Consider the following 16,466-nt stretch of genomic DNA (forward strand, 5'->3'; position numbering starts at 1 on the left):
GTAGGACCTGATAAAAAAAAAGCATTAGGAAATAAGAATGCGTGCTAATACTTTCGGTAGCCACTGTATATACATCTCTTTCTGAACCGCTAAAAGTTATCATCGAAGGAAATCACTATCACAAATGAAATTTTATAGTAGAATATACCGTTATTTTAAAAATCGCTGAAGTCGAACAAATGCAATTAGTTGTTTTATTCCTATTCGGTATTAAATGAAAGGTAGGAGAGTTATTATTTGTAACGGTTACAAATAATATTGCTATTGGATGGTATTATTGGAGGACGATAATATTTATTAAAACAAAATTCGCATGATGATTCGCGGAAATTCATGAACATCTAAATAGTTTAATTTGAAATTCCAACATTATATGTCAATTAAATTTCTACTTTAATGTCTAAATATACATACATATGTATATAGGTACACCCTTAAATTTTCTTTAATTCTACAGTTCTGCATCTGTAGAATGTATAAATCTGTCCTGAATTTTTACTAAATTTTAGAATTTTTTGCGATTTCTGTATATTTGTATCACTATATAGACATGCGAATTCTTAAATTCCTTAATTTATCTTCGCATTACTGAAAAGCTGTATTTCGAATTAATCGTCTACTCAAAAAGAAAGAGAAAAGGAAACGTTATTTTTCTCTTAGCCGGAAACGGGTCAGGGATTGGGTAGGGGGAGGGGAAAGGGGTATGTCAAGGGTTTCCGTTGCTCAACCTACTTTTTCGTACTCGTGAGGGAAGGTTAAGCTGCTGGATATAGAACGTCCAATGTATTACGTGCAAATTTATGATATTCCGACGACGAAGAATAACGATATTTTTCCACCGATTATACGTCTAGTCTTGTAGGATTAATAAACCGTAAACTGTAGTTGTACAATTATATATATATATATAATATATATTATATATGTATATATATTATATATATATATATACATACACATGGAGGTTTCTCTCTATATTATAACCAATGTAACGATAGTGAGAATTACAATGATACAGAACCTCTGTTGGCTCAATACCATATGCGGCAAACAAACAATTTTTCGTAGAATAAACAATCACCCAACACGCTTCCAGTCCTTTGCACGGTACCGTGTAATATCATGCTATTTTTCTTAAGAAATTGTAAGGCGTAGAAACCTGTTTAATTATCGTATCGCTTGGGGAGCGAAGCGATAATTAAAGCGGTTCCATAACTAACTTCTATACAGATTCTGCTATTTTATATCAATTTAATAATTGATATAATTATTATTTACAGGAATGAAATAATTATTATGTGATTAATTTTATTCACTGATTTCATACAGATTGGTCTTAATTGAGGTTCTAATGCAGAGAAAAATGTAAGTGGAAGAAGTAGTTAAGTAGATTATTGGTCAGACCAAATAGTAGTATATACTTACATATTATAAGCAAGAAATGGATCAGACGATTGAAACTGAACTATCGAAAACTATGAGAATTGAATATAATTTTCTCATATCTAAAATTTTAAAAAATTTAAAATTTCAAGTCCAAAATTAAACAGATATCGAAAGATAATTTTCCTCTTCCTGATACTTATATACTAGTCTGCAACAGAATCTTAATTGAATTCTCCTAGTATGTAATTTATTTCTATAATATTTCATAATATACCTTTTTATTTCCTAATTTTTTTTTCAAAATCTTCATCCTTCTCATTGAAAATTTTAATATAATTCTTTATTTTAACGTATTTTTTACCTATCCTTATTTATTTTTCCTTACGTCGATTATTTCTTTCTTCGCTTAGAACGTCAATTTCCGTACTTTTGTAAAAATCGATGATTAGAAGCTTACAAGAGCGAGATAAACATCGAAGACCTATATCAGTATTATTAGTAAAGAGGATTCGAAAGTTAACGATCGATTCCTGGAGGATAGCCTCGTGAAAGGCCACTGCGGTCATTCATAGTGAACTTAATCGTTAAGGCAGAATTATTTATAGTACACTATTCACGCTATGTATTTGTGATCTTCCAAGATACATAGGGTGTTATTACGATTTCGCTTTATTTTTTCAGTTTCATCGTTTAAATTTTAATCTCTTAAATTTAAGTTATTAATATCAAATTAGCTCAAATAATATTTAATAAATTTCAACGATCATTTTATCAATCTTAATATTATTAAAATTTTCTTTAGTTTTTATTATTAATTTATGCTCTTTAGTTATTCCTTATTATTAAAAATGTTCTATAATCAGTAACATTATTAAAATTTTTATAAAAAATTTTTCGTAGATGTAGTTCAATTGAAAATTAATAATCTGCAATTCAAATCTGCTACAATAAGTTCTTTTCTTTTATAAGATTTTCAAATACATAGTTAAGACATAGTGAGTAGCCTTCCTCCTTTCTTGTTTAAGGTTCAAGTACATTCTCCATTAACATTTAGCTTTATATCATATATCGTCACGTACTGAATTGTAAAACGAGTACGAGAAACATTTCTTTCGAGTTGAGGACACAACAGATGTTTGTGTTGAAACGTGAATCACGTGCCAAATTGTAGGATAAATGAAAGTGTATTACACACAACGCTCGTGATATCGATACACGAGCGATTATATAGACATACCTTAATTTAAGGACCGTTTATTACGATACGATCATCCCGATTCCAAGCCTTATTGGGCATAATTAAACAGTTATTTAACTTAAACACTTAATTCCATCTCTATCGAAAAGAATAAATTTCTATACATCTTTATATGAGACAAAATTTCAACTTTTCTCCTTTCGAATATATTCATTTATTTTTGATATACAATCGATATATGTATAGAGGTTTTAACAGTCATTTGCGTGTTTTAAAACTAATTTTTTGTCATGTTTGTTCGCTCAGATAAAATTATAGAGTTCACGCAAAGTTCACACTTCAAGTTTAATTGTTTAAATATCTGAAAATGGTATTTATCGCCATTAATATTTGTTATTACTAAACTAACGAATTTGTAATCATCGAATATCGTAATATGTCGTATATATTACTGGTGTATTTTCATTTTTGGATTTTGCACGCCATTCTTAACCCGCTATTAAATTAAAAAAAAATTGTTTCGGAATTATTTTTTAGTATAATTTTTATTTTTCAATACCAATAATCAAAATTAACAAGGAACTTAAAACGTTAATGCATACCACGCGCAAAGTGGAGGATTCGAATACTTCCGCTTTTTAATACGCGAAAATGAGGACAATCACGCGATGAAAAGCTCTGCTTCTTTTTTCAATGCAACTTGAAATACGCGTGATTTTTGTCTGATTTTTTGTATTATGAATTAATCTTTCGATTTATTGGTAGCAACTCATGAAAACACGTAATATGAGATTCTAATTAATCTTGGGAATAGTAATTCACGCCAGGGTCATTTCGTCCCCCCGTGCAATAGTTATAAGCAAGGATGGTGAAATTCAAAGTTCTAAGTTAACAAACATGATTTCTTTCTCGTTGCTCGTAACTATTGCTCTATTAAATGTATTTCTACCGATTACAGAGATTGACGTGATGATTATTGTAAAAAAATTAAAAGCTCAAAGTGCCGAATAAAGGAGACATGCATATATGTATATAATCGAAGATCATCCATTCAATTTCCTTTATCCATCATGTTTATCCGTTTAAATTGATTATTATTAATTAACATCGTTCATGTAACAATTATGATTGCAGTGGAATATAAAAATATCTTGTACTTCGTACACGTCAAACGGCAATACTCATCTAATTACAATAGAACTCTATTTATAACTGATTTAGAAACAATAATATAAATGAAAACGTTCGTTTCATTGAAGCAGATAATGTTCATCATTAAAGAAGTACATTAAATTGGCAAGAATTCTAGTTAATCAAACACTAACTAAAATTTCATTCTAATAAATAGAGTTCTATTGTATGTTCGCGTACATTGCACAATATGTACTCTTTTTGCTTACATTATATACTTTGAATATAAGATACAATTGAGATTAATATAATACTTAAGTATAATACGTGATAATAAAATATTAATATCAACGAATTCGATGAAAAAATATAACAATTATATGTTGCTTAAAAAAAAAAGTAATAATAAATAATTATAAAAATGAAAAAGACGTACATTTTTTAGCGTGAGTGACAATTAAGGTATATACGTATTTGCAGCTTGTGTTTATACAATTTTAAATCTTTACAAAATCAATCACAATTTAATTTGAAGAATGTATGAATTTTAAGATGAGTATGAAGTGTAAAATGCTACTCGAATTATTAACTAGGGAAACGCAGAACACCGACAAGATATATTTATCGTTCAATATTTATACATTCAGAACATTTTTCAGGCAATCAAGACATACATATTTAACTTCATAAGTTGTAATACTTGGTTCTTTATTTAATATGTCATATTGTTTGCCAGTTGATATATAGCATTTGATTCAACTTAATTCTGCAAATAAAGGATTAAATATATATTGTGTGGCATATTAACTCCTTCAATTTACAAAAAATTATGCTGAATTTTATGAAGATTTAAATCGTTAAAACTGTATAAACGCAAATTACAAATATTACATATAAAATTGTGGTGCTTATTTATATGTATTTGCATATAGTCTTCAGAAACAAAATTTTTCGAACAATAAGGACATATATATCTAACTTGATAAGTTGTAACACTTGGTTGATTTGCCAGTTGGAAAACAGCATTCGATTCAGAAAATTGAACTAAATCCTGTAAAAACAAAATTAGAAGATATATTGTATGATGTATTAATGATTTAACTTGGATCTTTTCCTTAAGCAGGAAATATATCTACCACTTATAATAAGTCGAATAATATTGGGTTCACTGGGGTCTAGATTAAAGTTTTTTTTATAGGAGATAAAAATAATTGTACATTATATATATTTCTATGTTCTTATATATATTGTTGTGTCTACAGAATATTGGTAAAATCATAAAATACTATCTCAAAGCGAGCGAAATCTATAAAAATTTCTTATTTAAAGAATTAATTGCAAATATTAACTATAATTATCAATATACTTGTGGTTGATACAAGTATGGTGTATTTATAATTGTCACTGATTCATTGTATACCTGTTGTTGATATATTTGTTGCTGCGCTGGTTGTTGCAGGATTCCTATTGTGGGTATATTTTGAACAGTAGGTGTAGTTTGATTGATCACTATTGACATTCTACCATTGCTAAGATTTGGTTTTGTATAATAAATAGGGGTGGTATTTCCTGTTATTGGATGATTAGTTATTATTGGTTGATTTTGTTTAAGCATTTGATTACTATTATTCGAAGTGCCTGCAGCAAGATAAGAATATTGATCACAGACAGATGAAGACGCATAGTTAATCCCTGGTTGCTTCATAGTAGTTTGTTGACATCGTTTGGGATTTGGATTGTTTTGAATAGTATTAATTGTGGGTATTGTTTGTGAATTATCAAATTTGTTAATTTTTTGCACCTGGGTACCATTTTGCGAATATTGCTTCTTACAAGTTGAATGACTTCCTGATAAATTGTGCATTAAGAATTCTGCAGAATTATTTGAAACAAAATTGCAATGATTACACTTATGTATAGTACGATTTGAATTCTTTTTTGCAGAAGAAGACCTTTGTTTATTTTCATTGGTAGAACAGGATGCTACATGTGTTCTCTGTACATTCGGTATATTAGCAGTATGTGCTATTACTTTGGTAGGTTTCAAAATAGTAAAACGTGGCATAGCTGTGGTTGTTCGAACGAAATTACAAGCTGGTAAGTTTTTATGATATGCTGATGTTACATTCTCCAGAGAAGATGAGTGTTTGTTTTGATTTGTATTTATTTGGAATTGCTGTGGTTGTTGATTATTTATTACTGTAGTATTAGATTTCATAACTGGATTCTGAATCACTAATTTTATATTGCCTGAATTAGGTGAAGATAATAGTAATGTATTTGAATTTGTATTAGGAACAATTTTTAATTTTTTATTAGCAATAAATTTGTTTATTTCAGATTGTTTTGAAACTAATTCTTTTTCTGTAGTTTTATGTTCGTTATTATCTTTGTTCGAAGCATGGTGACTTTTGAAGTGCTTGGCTAATTCATTAGTGTTTTCAACAGCACAATTGTTAAATTCACATAAATTTGCAGAACCTGTAAGCTCTGCAAGAGTTTTCACTCTTAAGAACCCTTGTTTTGGTCTTGGTGGACTTTGTTTCTCTGATGTTTCTTTTATTAAAATTGTTGATTCTTCTTGATTTATAATTGAAACTCTGTCATGAACTTCAACATTTTGTGTACTTTCTATATCTTTTGTGATTGATTGGTCACTTGTTTTTTTTTCTATATCTAGTAGATTATTATGATTACTAACATTATTTGAAACCAATATTGTTTGCAAAATATTTGTAGACTTAATGTTTGAATTAGATATTTGAGGATTTATGTTTTTAGCAGTAAAAAGAGAATCTGTAACATTTTGAATTTTAGATTTTGCAACATTTTGTGAAGATACTTGGACATTTGTATTTGTTACCAATGCATTAGCTTTATTATTCTCCGACATGACACAAGTTTGATTGATAGGAGATTTATCTAATGTAAGATTAGATGTAGTCTGTCTTTCCTTACTTCCTTCTTCTTTTAATCCTTCATTACATTCTTCTGATTGTTTTGTCAAGTCTATTATTAATTCATGTTCAGAATCATCTTCATTTCCTTCTAATATCTTGATTAATTCGTCCCTACTTTTGTCTATACTAGATTCTATTGGACAAATTTCGCTTGCCTTTTCCATTGTTTGAGTCTCCATTTGTAATGATCCATCCATCCATCCAATAGTCGATTCAACCAGCTTTGCAGAATTGGAAGCACGATCTGTCTCTGATACTGTTGCAGAGCTGTTTTGATTTGTAACTTGACTAATCTGAGGACCTATCTGTTGGCTGTTTGTTTTATGAATAATAGCATGCTCCTGCATACTTTGAGGAGAATCAAAACCAATATTACAAAATTTACAACTGAATTTTGTTTGTTCATAATTTACTACACAGGACACTACACCATTAGCATCAATACCATGTCTTTTAGCATGGTCTATGAAGTAATTTAAGCTGTTGTGATATATTTTACTACAATGCGAACAAGTAAAATATACATGAGTTGTATTATGTTTCAACCAATGATCTTCGAAGTCATCTAAACTTTTAGTCATTGCCGTGCAGATACTGCAAATAAATACCATATTTCCAGCCGTGAATGATGTACAAATAAATCGAGGTTCGATACTCAAATTATGTTTATCTTTTATATGTTTATAAAATTCTGTTTTTTTGTTAATAAAAGTATCATCACATAAACTACAAGTTATCCTTATTGCGAGATATGTATTAGAGTTTTCTGCAATAGATGCATCTTGAACTGACTTAAATTTTCTACATTCTGAAATATGATTCTTTAAATCATCTTGAGTAATAAAAGGCAGTTTACAATTATAACAGACATGTTCTGCTACTTCAATGTATTTTTCTACACACGTACTCAAAGTCATTGCATTTTGTGTAGAAGAATTCTCTGCCTTTCTCAGCTTCGAGTTTATTATGGAATCTTTTGGAAATGATTTCTCACTAGCCATCCAAAAAGAATCTCTGGAATGCTTTGACCAATGGATATAAAAAAGACTTCCTATTCCTAGGAATATAACCTTGCAAATGTTGCATCGAAAATCCATTGTACAGTCTTTTTTAAAACGAGCATGTATTTCTAAATGATGACGCACATCTTGAACTGAACTAAATATCATACCACAGGTAGCACAAAATAAATTTGGAGAACGACCACTGGTTAAGTGGTTTTGATTACATTTTACATATTCGGGAAGACGATAATGGGTTTCGAAACATTTCATACTTCTAAATAGCACCCTGCAAGTGTGACAAAGAAGAACTATTTCGATTTGCAAACAATTTTCATTAGTTCCTGGTTTATTATGACATTCGCATACTGTGAACGATTTTTTATTACCATCTTTTTTCGATTTTGCTGGCAGACATAATTCTATATCTTGCGAATAGTTTTCTTTCATAGTAATAGATTCTGTGTCTCTTATTTCTGAATCTTCTGTAATTAATGATTTATTTGGTTTCTGTATAAGCAACGTTTCTTCCTTATCATTAACTTTCTGAGTCCTTCCAATTATATTATCTGCAGTATTTACAGTGCTATTTACATTTTTAATACTGTTAGTTGTTTGTTGAGTTCTAGTTTGTTTATATTTTTCTATTCCATTCAATTTTTGTTTTGCGAGTTTATATGCTTGTTGCAATTCTCTCTCTGTATGTAAGAAGATATGAGCTGCCAAATCAGCCATTGCTTCAAAAGGTTTTGAACAAATATTACACTTATTTGAATTACTAATATGCTTAATCCTCCTTTTCCTCTTTTCTTTACTCAGTGAGCTTTTTGTTATAGCATCTTTTTTCTTTTGTTGTCCATTATCTTTCTTGGTGACATATTGTGATGCTGTATGTTCTCCACTCCTGTGCTCACTTGACACTTGTGGTGGTTCTGATATCCTTGCTTTTGAGGATTGAGATATTGTGTCCTGAGATTTTTCAGGTGACATATTGGAAGTTTTCAATGAATTTGCTAAACTATTATTTTGCTTTTGTGTATGTGTAATTAGGTGTTGTTGTAAATTAGAATAATCTTCAAAACAAAAATCACAAACAATACATTTATAACCAAGATTATCTCTATGTCTCTTATGTTTTTTAGGAGATACTATGGAAGAATAAGAAGTTGAAGCACTTTTCTTTGTAGCTATTTTAGTAGTTGTAACATTCATAGTTTTTCCACATGTTTTAGGTGCAAATGTATATTTCTCTGACTCATGTTTTTTATTTTTCTTTGAAAGATGCAATTTGAAATTAGTAACACCAGATGTATCAACTCCCACTTGTTCTTGAGATCTTGCATCAATAACCAATTTCATAGAATTCTCCTTACGTGGAGAAATCTTTGGTATCTTTTTCTTTAAGGAGATCGTTTTACCAGTAGATTTGTCTATATTATCAATGTTTTCTACCACATTTGATAATTCAGAAGTTTTATTGATAGATTCTTGTGAAGAATATAATAAAGTAGATTTGATAGTAGGGATTGGAACAATTAATTTCTGCTTTATATTACTAATAGTATTCTGTGCAAACCTTTTTTTAGAACTGTCTTCAAAAATTTTTGTTAAATTATGACAAACTTTTTCAATTTGTGAACTCCTCTCTTGTTGTATCTTTGCATTTCTGATTAAATTTGGAGATAATTTTTCTGAAGAATTTGATAATAATTTAATTGTGCTTTGTGTTCTTTTGGTAGTTGTATAAACATCTTTATTTGGAATGCTATCAATACTTGAGCTTGAAACATGTTTTGTAGCATCTGTAGATTTCTCAATGTTAACATTAGAATCTTTTGAAAAGATTGAAGTAAATGATGCATTATTTATAGATTTTTCATTACTATTTTGGAGTTTTGAAGAATTTAAATTCACGTAAGAATTCGTAAAACTTTCTGCCATTTTCTCAATTTCATTTGCTGAATATGTAGTATTGGAGTCTTTCAGAGCATCAAATTTTATTAAAAAAACTTTTAATTCTTTAAACAATTTATATCTTTGTGTAAAATTTCTATCGGAAGGAAATGTTTCTTGTATTTGTTCTTCAATATTTTTGTTTTCTACAATTGGTTTCTCTATAGTCATAGCATATTCATTCTTTCCTTTTACAGAAGTACCATTTTCTATAGTACATTCAAGATTTAATTTTGAAGGCACACAACTGGGAGTATTACCTTCTATAGTACTTTCATTATCATCATCATCATCAGGATCACATAGCGCTGATATACGGTCTAATATACTTGGTCTTTGTGGTGCTTGAAGCAATGAATTTTTATCTGTACATCTTTTCTTAATAATATTGTATTCTTCATTTACTAGGTTAATTTTGCTTGTATTTTTTGATGAATTTCTCCTTAACCTCTTTAATTTATTCAAAATTATTCTTGCATTATTTGCATTGCTCTTATTATAACGATTGTTATCATCTGTATGAGAATTATATATAATTCTATGTCTCCTTTCATTAGTATTTCTAGAATTCCCAGTATTAGAATCAAAATCAGAATTAGTATTAGAATCTGAATCTGAATCTGAATCTAAAATCTGAATCCTTAAATCTGAATCTGAATCTGCACATTTATTCAATTGTAGAGTCTCATTTGCATGAGACCTAATTGCTATTGTCTCAGTTTTAAGATTTCGTTGATATTTATCTGTATCGATATTTACAGATGATACTTTTAGTTGTTCTGGTGCAGATGTACTTAATTCAGTTTGAGTTTCTTCTGTTTGAATACTTGTCTCACATCTTGTTTGAACACTTGTTTCACATCTTGTTTGAATATTTGTTTCGCATTCAGATTGAATATTTGTTCCACATTCTGTTTGAATAATTGTTTCACATTCTTTAATCGGAGTTACTCTTGCAAATGACTGTGCTATTTTATTGATTACTTCATCTATTCTTTGTAATTTTATATGTGGTTGTTTAACATCTTCTAATAAATTTTTTGTAAAATTCTTATTTCCAATCTCTGCTTTCTTGGAAAATGACATATTTTGAGGTTTAACTTCATTTTCATAGTTACATAAGCAAGATAACTGCTTCTGTTTGGACTTTTTCTTTCTTTTACTGAATCTTGTTTGCGGTATCCTTCGTTTAAATTTCTTTTTCTGTGTTAATATATTTTTTGCTTGAGATTGATGCAAGTCTTTTTTACACCATTGCTTTATCTCTGACACTGATAATTTTGTAACATTCACAATAACTGGCTTACACAATAATTTACACAAATCCTCTAATGTATCTCCTCTTCTTAACAATTGTTTCAACCTATTACTTCTTAATCTTTTTCTGAATATATAACAACTAGTATCTTGGATTTTTTTGTATTTTGCATTAGAACCTTTAGGTTTTGGCTTTGGTAACGGTAATGACATGTTAATTACTTGCTCTGAGTAATTATCAACCGAATGATGTGAAGAAATCAATTCTTCATCAGAAATTTCCATTGCTGTCAAACATAACCAATTTAATGTAAAACTTGATTAGAGTGCTTAAGAAATAAATTATAATATTACACGAATTAAAAATTATTAACATACCTTTATACACTTAAGATAAAAATCTTGCTTTTAATATATTTTACTACATAATTTATAGATAAATTATTTTTGCTATAACAATAGGAAGTATCTTCTTTCGTACAAGGTTATAATAATAACCTTCTTAAAACGACTTGTTTTATACACGTTTTTATTTGTAAAAATGAAATTCTTGACCTTCGTCTATGAATCAGGCACACAGTAGACAAAATGCTGTGTATAAAAATCCGTTTATTTTAACCCTTCCGTTGCGAAGCGTTCAGAAACGAATTGCCCTCTGAGCAGTTGGCGTGACAATGGGAGATCGGTCGCGCGAATACACGTACATAACTCCGCATTTGCAACCACACGCATATAAAAATGCATAAAATTTGATACATGAATTTATATAATATAAATGTTTGCCCACAACAATTCAATCAGAAAATACAGAGAATTCAAACTAACTACAACGAAAAAATGCTTTTTAACATGATTGTAACTACTTATAAAACGTTAGTTATAAATGAATCTTACCTGATCCAAAATTGCCATTAATTTCATTTTCAACAACAGTTTTATATCCGTGTTTTGATTAGCCTCACATAGAGATATTCAAACACCTGAATTTGAAATTTTCCCACACTTTTAATTACGTAATGCAATTTTTTATTCCATATCAAACGTTTTCATTTAATACATCGCTAATAACAAGGTGACCAATAATGTAAATAATGTGTCTTATTGTTGCTTATTAGATACTAGCCCCCTCGCGAAAGAAACATTCAATCCGAACAAACTTAAGCAATACATACATATATTCTATCTATTATACAAATGATGTATAAGTATTAAAAAAAAATGATATGTATAGTCTGTTCAATGGGACGAGGTAGTAAATGAAAATAAAACTTAATTACTGTAGCTGCAAGTTTGGTTGCTGACTAGTGTCACTCGTTTCATTGGACAAACTGTACCACGGTCATATACATATACAGGCCCTGAAACTTCTATGGTGAGGGATATCACGATTATGTAGCATGTAAATATTTGTATTTAATGAAAACAGTAGGTGCCACATGCTATAATTTTGTGTCCCCTAAAATGATATTTAACCATAGATAGGATTGTTTATGCATAGATAAAGTATACCTACTTATAAAGCATTATAAAAATTATAAAAAATTTACTGGATTATTTCTATACTTTGTTGAAATTATTTCGACTATTCGACATCAACGCCCTCTGTGTGGTGGGTAATACAGGAAATTTCGAGTTTCGGGACCTGTGTAGTATTCTGGCTAATAGAAACCAAGTCAAGGAAAATTATGAAGTGGTCACAAACACGATCATTAATACAAACAGGTCTTGACACTCGTCGAAAACATAGAAAAGACCGTCCAAAAGTTGAGTCATAAAAATCAACATAGAAGATAAAAAGGTTCAAATTCTGCGTGCATGACATACTATGAATGCTCAGACAGAGACACTCAACTCATATCTCACAGGAACTTTGTTATCTTCCATATTGATTTTTCATGACTCAATTTTCGAACGGTTTTCTCTAGCCAGTATCGAGATCGGCTTATATTAAATCTAGGAGATTCTGAGATACTACAAAGTAGAAAACTACTATTCCGAAAATTGAAAAATCTGAGATATATATGTTGCTAGATTGAGCAAATATATTTGTTACCAATTAACACGGTTGTGTCAACACAGATGGAAAATTTAGCGTAAGTCACTGCTGAGAAGCTTTATCTAAATCGAAGAGGAAATTCCTCTTTGCTACGTATTTTCTACGAAGTCAACCTTGATAATCATAATTCACTAGCGATGCGACTACTAGCCAATGGTTGAAGTGTCACATGATTAGTTATATTTACCCCTCCACTTCTCTTGACTCGACTTGTTGGACAGAATGTCTCATATCTTTTGTTACGTCACATGTTTACATGTTGTATATACATATATTCCCATGTGCACATGCACATAAGTAGATAGGTTACAGCCGTTACAGGCCTGCAGGTTTCAAGAGGAACACTTATACAGACCTTCTTTCTGAACACTGAACACGCAGCAGACCTACAGTTCTGTGCATTAAAAAAAACAATGTTGAGAATTCTGATGAATTTGTCGGTGATTGAACTAGAAATTTCTTTTGCTCATTGAAATACATAACGAAAAATGGGAAATTACATGAGAAAAATTGCATCGATGTCAAATAATGCAGTGCACTCCGTATACCGTGGTCGCAAACGAAAGTGCATCGAGGAAGATGATTTTGATTCTGAATCGGATTACATCGATCGGACGCTTCAAACACCGAAAAAGTACGAAAATCTTGTAGTAAATAATCTTAACTTTATATTGGTTAATTAACCATGGCTATTATAAGATTCGATTGTCAATGCTATTGAACAGTATTTGCATCATCGATAAAAAAAGCTTCTTAATATTGTATCTAACAATGTTATATTGTCAACTGATTACTAAACTGTCTTTCATTTAAATGGTTTGATACATGTATATTGTAATTAATGCAATATTTTTAATTCTTACAGAAGGAAATTGCTGACAACAGCACAATACATTTACAAAACCTTGTTCCAAGAAGAAAAAGGAAGTGATATAACTGTGCTCATGTTGGGCAAAGCATGGAGGTTGCATAAAGTCTATATTAGTCAGGTAATGTCATTATTTTAATGTATCATATAAGTACATATATTTAATTTTTATGTTAAAATTTTATATATTACTTGCTTTTACAGAGTCCGTATTTTGCAAGTATGTTTTCAGGATCTTGGAGAGAAGCAAATGAGACAGTTATAAGTGTAGAAATTGCTGATCCTAACATTACATTGGATTGTAAATAATTCTTTATTTTTTATTCAAATTTCTTTTATTCTAATAATTAAAAGTAAGATTTGTATTTCTTAATTTTATATATTTTCAGCTCTTTTGACAGTCTTTGGTTCTTTTTACCAAGATGAAGTCAGTTTAGAACCAAAAGAGGTCATACCAATTTTGGCTACCTCTACATTATTTCAATTACAAGGATTAATTGACCAATGTACAGATATTATGGTAGAGACAACGAATATAAAAACAGTCGTTCCTTATTATAATGCTGCTGTATCTTATGGTGTGCCAGTAGTAAAAACTGCAGCAAAACGGTGGTTAGAAGTAAATCTCTTAGGATATGGATGGTTACATCCTACCTTTTTAAAAGAAATTACACCTGATTTGATGGTTGAATTGATTGCTAGTCCTGATTTAATTGCTATGCAAACAGAATTTTGCATATACATGATGTTACGTGTATGGTCAGTAGTGAAACATTAAGATAAGAAATGCATTTAAACAGAACTGTTATATAATTATAAACTGTATTTCAGGCTATTTGTTCATGTACATAATAAAGAGGAAACACTTCAAATTGATGAATATTTTAGAAATCATAAATGGACGAAACCATTCCTTACAACAGAAGAAGGCAAAGAATTTGCAGCACCTTTTAAAGCCCTGAGAATGAAATATCTTTTATTGCACGATCAAGATGTAAAAATTTTATATAGTGACAACTTAATACCACATGAGTGGTTACATAATGCATATAAAGAACAATGGTTACATTTACTAAGAATAGATGCAAATAAAGATCGAGGGTAAGTTACAAAAGTTTTACTTTTTCTAAATGTATCCTTGATCTATGCTTAGGAAGATGGACATAGTACATCTCAAATATGTGCCTCCTTTTTCCTTCCCCCCTTTTTTACAACCAGCTTTGTGGGCAGAACTTTCACTCTAAAAAACCTACTCCCATGTTTATTCTACTTTAGGTATCTGTGACAATTATTTTATTTGCATAGTATAATACTGAAATATTTAATGAGCAGAAACAGCTGTAAAAACTTTCTATTTAACTATTTTAGACCAAAACAAATGAGTGAAGAAGAGTTTGCTCGTGAATGTTTCCGTTGCGGAAGGTGCATTGAAAAAGCTGGCGAGCATATTTGGAGATGGACAGCGTTTCATTTTGGATTAGATTTGGTGGTGTGCTTGGATAGTACTACTTTGAGAATTAAGAGAAATCATAGATTAGATACAGATCATATAAAAGCTAACCATAGCAAGCACAAAATAATTTTAAAGTTAGTATTTTTTTAATTATAACTTTTCAAATTTAGATTAGAATTTTTTAAAAATATTTACTTTCCAGAGTAAGTCTAATTTCATTGGACGAACAACGTCAAGTAAAACACATTCAGAGTTCGGGTATGCTTAGGTTGTCACTCCATAAGAATGAAGAAGTAAGTAGCATTTATGAATCTTTTAATCTGAAGAAACTATTCAAGTTGCTGAAAAGTTTGAGCTTACGTTGAGTTTACATTTTAGAAACAAGTGATGTCTCTGGATAAACAACTTACTTATCCTTTATATATATCAGTCAACATGCAAGTAGTTACTCCATTTGTATCAACGGAAAAGGAAAAATCAGCTGATATAATTATCTTGTCGAATACATAGCATATTGAACATTCAACGTTTTCGAAACATTCGAACTGAATCCAACGTACGCTTACCTCAGATAACAAACCGGCTGTTCCAATTTATAATACTTGAGTATGATTAAATGCTATAAATTTTGTTACTCACCCACGTGACTTTTATATTGTGGATATGCTAATTTCTGATTAAAATTTTTATAAATTCAAGTGCTTCTAGTCGACTAAATGGAATTACGATGTTAGTATATGTATACGAAGAAAGTTTCATTCTTCTGTTTTGTACTTTCCAGATATATTATAATTCAGATACTTATCTTTCCTTATGTGAAATTGCACTTATTACTTATAAAAAAATATTAAGACTATTAAAAAATGTAGCTAATTTTCAGGTGATGTCAATCATAAGAATTTTATTTTTATTAATTTCAAGTAATTAAGTGTTAAATTTTCTGAAAAGAAAATTGTCATACGAAATACCACAGTATTAGATATTTGCTTTCACTGGCACTTACGCATTTATATATTTATATGCCATGATGACACTAGTAACAAAATAGGCTAATTTTCAATTGATAATTTTATACATTCATAGTAAAAATAAAGATGTAATTGTGTAAGTTAATTCATAAACACGCTGATAGAGTATCTCTGTGTCTTCCGGACAGTTATCGAAACATCGACCTTCGTGCCTTATGAATGCCAATTTAAAAGT

At 29.7% G+C, this 16,466-nt stretch overlaps 2 protein-coding genes across 2 annotated transcripts; one reads left to right on the forward strand and one right to left on the reverse strand.

Moving 5' to 3' along the window:
* Positions 1–2,774: 2,774 nt before the first annotated feature.
* On the reverse strand, positions 2,775–11,595 carry LOC117232302. Its single transcript, XM_033491614.1, has 3 exons — positions 11,265–11,595; positions 5,136–11,173; positions 2,775–4,766 (listed from the first exon to the last, which is right to left on the reverse strand). The coding sequence occupies exons 2-3, from the start codon at positions 11,169–11,171 to the stop codon at positions 4,533–4,535; spliced, it is 6,270 nt and encodes a 2,089-aa protein (XP_033347505.1). The 5' UTR covers positions 11,172–11,173; positions 11,265–11,595; the 3' UTR covers positions 2,775–4,532.
* Positions 11,596–13,263: 1,668 nt separating this feature from the next.
* Positions 13,264–16,386, forward strand: LOC117232195 (protein germ cell-less). The gene is made up of 8 exons (XM_033491407.1): positions 13,264–13,576; positions 13,808–13,931; positions 14,015–14,111; positions 14,200–14,569; positions 14,642–14,911; positions 15,179–15,397; positions 15,466–15,556; positions 15,642–16,386. Exons 1-8 carry the CDS (start codon positions 13,431–13,433, stop codon positions 15,771–15,773), a joined length of 1,449 nt encoding a protein of 482 aa, XP_033347298.1. The 5' UTR covers positions 13,264–13,430; the 3' UTR covers positions 15,774–16,386.
* The last annotated feature ends 80 nt before the right edge of the window (positions 16,387–16,466 follow it).

The sequence above is a fragment of the Bombus vosnesenskii genome, unplaced genomic scaffold (assembly GCF_011952255.1).
Source record: "Bombus vosnesenskii isolate JDL3184/JDL3185 unplaced genomic scaffold, Bvos_JDL3184-5_v1.1 scf7180000013285, whole genome shotgun sequence".
Taxonomy (NCBI): Eukaryota; Metazoa; Arthropoda; class Insecta; order Hymenoptera; family Apidae; genus Bombus; species Bombus vosnesenskii.